The 3,954-nt window shown below is 48.9% G+C and overlaps 1 protein-coding gene across 2 annotated transcripts; it reads left to right on the top strand.

The window, feature by feature from the left end:
• Positions 1–3,954, top strand: LOC143104331 (uncharacterized). 2 transcript variants are annotated; one of them, XM_076268345.1, is made up of 3 exons: positions 1–35; positions 1,240–1,398; positions 2,084–3,954. In XM_076268345.1, exons 2-3 carry the CDS (start codon positions 1,248–1,250, stop codon positions 3,490–3,492), a joined length of 1,560 nt encoding a protein of 519 aa, XP_076124460.1. In that variant the 5' UTR covers positions 1–35; positions 1,240–1,247; the 3' UTR covers positions 3,493–3,954. The 2 variants fall into 2 exon arrangements, with proteins under 2 accessions (XP_076124460.1, XP_076124459.1); XM_076268344.1 differs by lacking the exon at positions 1–35 and adding an exon at positions 48–170.

Below are 3,954 nucleotides of genomic sequence, written 5' to 3'. Positions count from 1 at the left end.
CAGACACGTGCTGACACACACACACACACACACAGGTGAGTGGAGAGCGTTTGGTTTGGACATGTCCCAGAGTGGGTGGTTTTGGGGGGTGGTGAGGGAGGCGAGATAAGCACTAAGAGGCGTTCAGCTCTAGTAGCGCCTCAAAGCAGAGCACTGGCAGTGGACCACAGGTAAGGCACCAAGCTCTCAGCTCCTTTCTTTTGTCTTGCTTCTCCCCTCCTCTATCTAGCTTTCCTCTCGGCTGTCGGCCTTACCTGCCGCAGCCCGCTCTAGAGAATGAGTCGCTGCAAGAGCTCGAATCCTTCAGCCATGCCGTGCAACAGTGCAGACAGTGTGTAAATATCTGTGAAGTGGTGGTCCGTGTGTGTCTCAGTGCAACAGGAGTATCAACTTGAAAATGAAAATGTTCCATTTTGCAATTCAAAGTGTTTGAGACTGGTTCTACAGGTCTGTTGAGGAACTGTGTGTGTGTGTGTGGGGGGGGGGGGGGATAGTAAATAGAGTGCAGGTTAGGTGAGATCAAATTAAATTGCATTTTGTTGCCATTTTAAACTAATTTCCACTGACCGTGATCTAATTATTTTAGATAATTAGATTTTATTGATTTTATTATTTAAAAAAGTTACAAAGGTAATCCCAAAAGGTAAGCCATGAATTTGTCAGTATTTGTCCATGTGTGTGTATAATGGTGGGAGATGTTAGAGGCACATGAAGCCTGGCTTTTCTGCTGCATATTTATTACCTACAATTTGTTCCTGTAACATCTGTGGAATATATCCTATTTGACTTTTTTTTAAATCACATAGACAGTTATAAAACGTTAAAATGTTAGTTATTAACAAAAATGTAACTTTTCCCAAATTAATATTCTATAGTGACATTTCCCAAACTCTTATCAAAGTTATCAAAACATTCATCTATTGTGGACCATACCATTAACACAATTACTGTTGTTTTCACAGAATAATCAGTGCAGTGAGCACATTTCTAAAATGCTTAACATTTATTTTCAAGCAAACACAATACCAAAGTAATTTATCTTTCTTATGAATCAGCTGTTTGAATGAACACCTTGTTCACCTGCTATCTGCTATTACACAGATATGTTTATATTTGCTTGCACCAACCTTCCAGTCTGTGCACACAGTGCAGCTTGTTGCCCTACAGGCACACCTACACATTCATATTTGGTGACACTAATACTTGACTAAGTTGTGTTGTGCCACTTCTGGTTCACAGGTGGAGCGATGGCGGGACTGCTGGAGGCTGCCCTCGCAGCGTGCCTGTGCAAAGTGGGCCTTAGCATCCTCTGGCTCCGCATGGTCCGAGGAGGATCCCTGAGCTCGGTGGGGCTGTGCTGCGGCTGCCTCCTGCTCCTCACTGACCTCGCTATCACGCGTGAGCAGCCCTCTGCCTCCCAGTCTTATCTCCGCTCGCATATCTCAGAGCTCAGCTCAACCAGCCTTGGCTACCAGTCTCCTGCTATTCTTAGCTCACACACACTCACAGGCGGGCAAGCAGGCAGGCAGGCAGGCTTCTCTGGTTGTGTGTGTGTGTGTGTGTGTGTGTGTGTGTGTGTGTGTGTGTGTGTGTGTGTGTGTGTGGGTTAGGGTTAGGAATAGGGTTGTGTGCACGTTTTCGGAACCAAAGAAAAAAACACAGAATGTGCCAGTCAAAAAGTAAATAAATAAATAAAAGGTTTCTCTGCAGATGAAGTCTGCTATAGGACTCATAAAGTAACCAGTGACATGCAGACTCTAAATACTGTAGAAATGAGCTGCAGCTCTCCCACTGGGAGGCTCCTGCTCAATAGCAGCTAGCATTTTAGATGTTTCTTTTAAGTGTGGTGTCTTTAAGGTAGCGAAAGGTTGAGTGTGAACTGTGTATTAATGTGTGCCATCATCCATTCACATTTGGTTTTAAGTGTGTTTTCAAACAGGAATCTCAATATCAGTAATCAATATCTGATCAGTATCTTTACTGCTAGTGAATGTCTCCTTCCTCCATGGTTGTGGGCTAAGTGATGTGTTGGTGTAGAGCATTTGACCGGGTTGTGATTCTCCTTGTGTTGTTGCTGTTGCAGTGTTCCTGGCGTTCCTTCGGCTAGCTCACCCCTGGCTGGTGGCCTTTCCCGTTTCTGCCGACATCATCGCTCTCCGCTTTCTCCTCTTCCTCACTCACACCTACTGGAACGTGATGCTGCTCTCCACCCCTTTGGTCGCCATGGAGATGGCCTTCCATCTCCGCTGGCCCCACCTCAGAGGGATGGAGGGAGAGGGGGATGGAGGGAAGGATTTACAGACGAGGGGAGAAGAGTGGCGCACTCCTCTGTATTCTGAGCGAGGGGAGATGGACAACGGAAAGGCGGTCAGTCAGGCCGCCCCAGAGAGAGCAGAGCGGTCAGAGGGGGACAGTTCCTCTGCGGCTGTTCTGGCCCACATCGCCTGTGTCCTGAGCTGCCTATTGGCGTGGTGCGTCTCTGGGCTCCGCGCCGAGCGCCGCTGGGACCTGGACATACACGCCGTCGAGCTCTGCCTGATGGGAGACACTGGTGGTGGCGGCGGCGGCATCAGCTCTCTCTGGCGCTGTCTCCCCAGCCTGCTCTCTGTGGCCTGGCCAGATGTCAGTGAGCCCTTCTGGGGCCTCCTTGCAGCTGTGGTCCTCCTGGGGCTCTATTGGACCCTAAGTCTCCTCAGCCTAAGGCCGGACGCTGAATGCGTTTGCCCAGAGAGGGCTGAGGGTTCACCAGTGGACGAAAAGGACGAAAGAAAACACTCAAACACGGATGTCCTGGGGCAAGCGCAAACAGCCAGAATGGGCCCAATGAGCGCAGAGCTTTCTCTGGAGTGGAAGAGTGAGCGGGAGCCCACGACGAACGCGGATGTCCGAGTGCAAATGCAAACACGACCTGTTTCCCGTGCGCCCGTTAATCCCTCAGGTGGCGGCTGGACAAATCGCCTCACTGTTGACACAGAAACAACAATCGACAGGTGCCGTGTTCTCAGCACTGAGCGACGGCAACCACCCTGTCCTCATGGAAAGTGCCACCTTTCATCTCCGGGCTTTGTGTCAGTACCTGACAGGTGCGGGTCTCCAACTGAAGCCGAGAAGGTGGTTAGGCAAATGCAAGACAAACAACTGCTGACGCGCGGACAGCACCCACTGCGTCAAAGCAGAGCCGCGTGTACAGCGGCAAAGTCAGACAGTGGCAGGACAAGGACTGACCCTCAGCAGTTGCAGCTGCAGGGGTGCCCCCAACGCTGCTGCCAGACAAGGGCTTTCCAGGGGGGATCCCCCAGCCCGAGAGGCCTGCTGATAGCGGCGCTAGTGTGGGGGATCTTTATCTGCCTCTTCCCCATGGCTCTGGGCTTCAGTGTCTTAGTCATACGACACACAGAGACTCTGGTTTTGTTTGGGCTGAAAGTCCTCGGGCAGCCCCCGCCACATGACAAACACACCGAGTCAACAAGGACAGAGTGTACGGGGTCATGAGTGTGTGTGTGTGTTGATGTAAAAAAAGAGCTATGTATTGAATGAGTATGTATGTAAGAGACAGCAGTGGCTGCACCTTAATGTCAACAGAAGTTTGTCTATGTGTTTGTTCATGTTAGAGAGAGCGTGTGTGTGTGTGAATGTCAAACAGAGCAGTGTGTGTGTGTCTGTGTGTGATTTGAAATGAATGTGTGAATGAATACAGCTGGTCTGTCCCCACTGAATAAAAAGTAAATAGGCCTCTCATACATGTGGTGTTGGGAGTAACAGAGATAAGGGTTTATGGTTGAAGCCATTAAAAGATGCTTTGAATAAGCATCACCATGATATTAGCGATCAGTTGTTTACATCATGTTTTCTGTTAAACCATGATCTATGTGAAATGTTTGACTTCATGACTGCAGAGCAGCATTCATGCAGCTTTGTTGATTTAGGAAATAAAACTGAAAATTTTTAGTTGCA

Source organism: Alosa pseudoharengus, unplaced genomic scaffold (assembly GCF_046254945.1).
Source record: "Alosa pseudoharengus isolate Yale_2024_CS ecotype anadromous, Long Island Sound unplaced genomic scaffold, YU_APseudo_1.1 YU_APseudo_1.1_scf_5, whole genome shotgun sequence".
Taxonomy (NCBI): domain Eukaryota; kingdom Metazoa; phylum Chordata; class Actinopteri; order Clupeiformes; family Clupeidae; genus Alosa; species Alosa pseudoharengus.
This window is presented reverse-complemented; position numbering and strand designations above follow the sequence as displayed.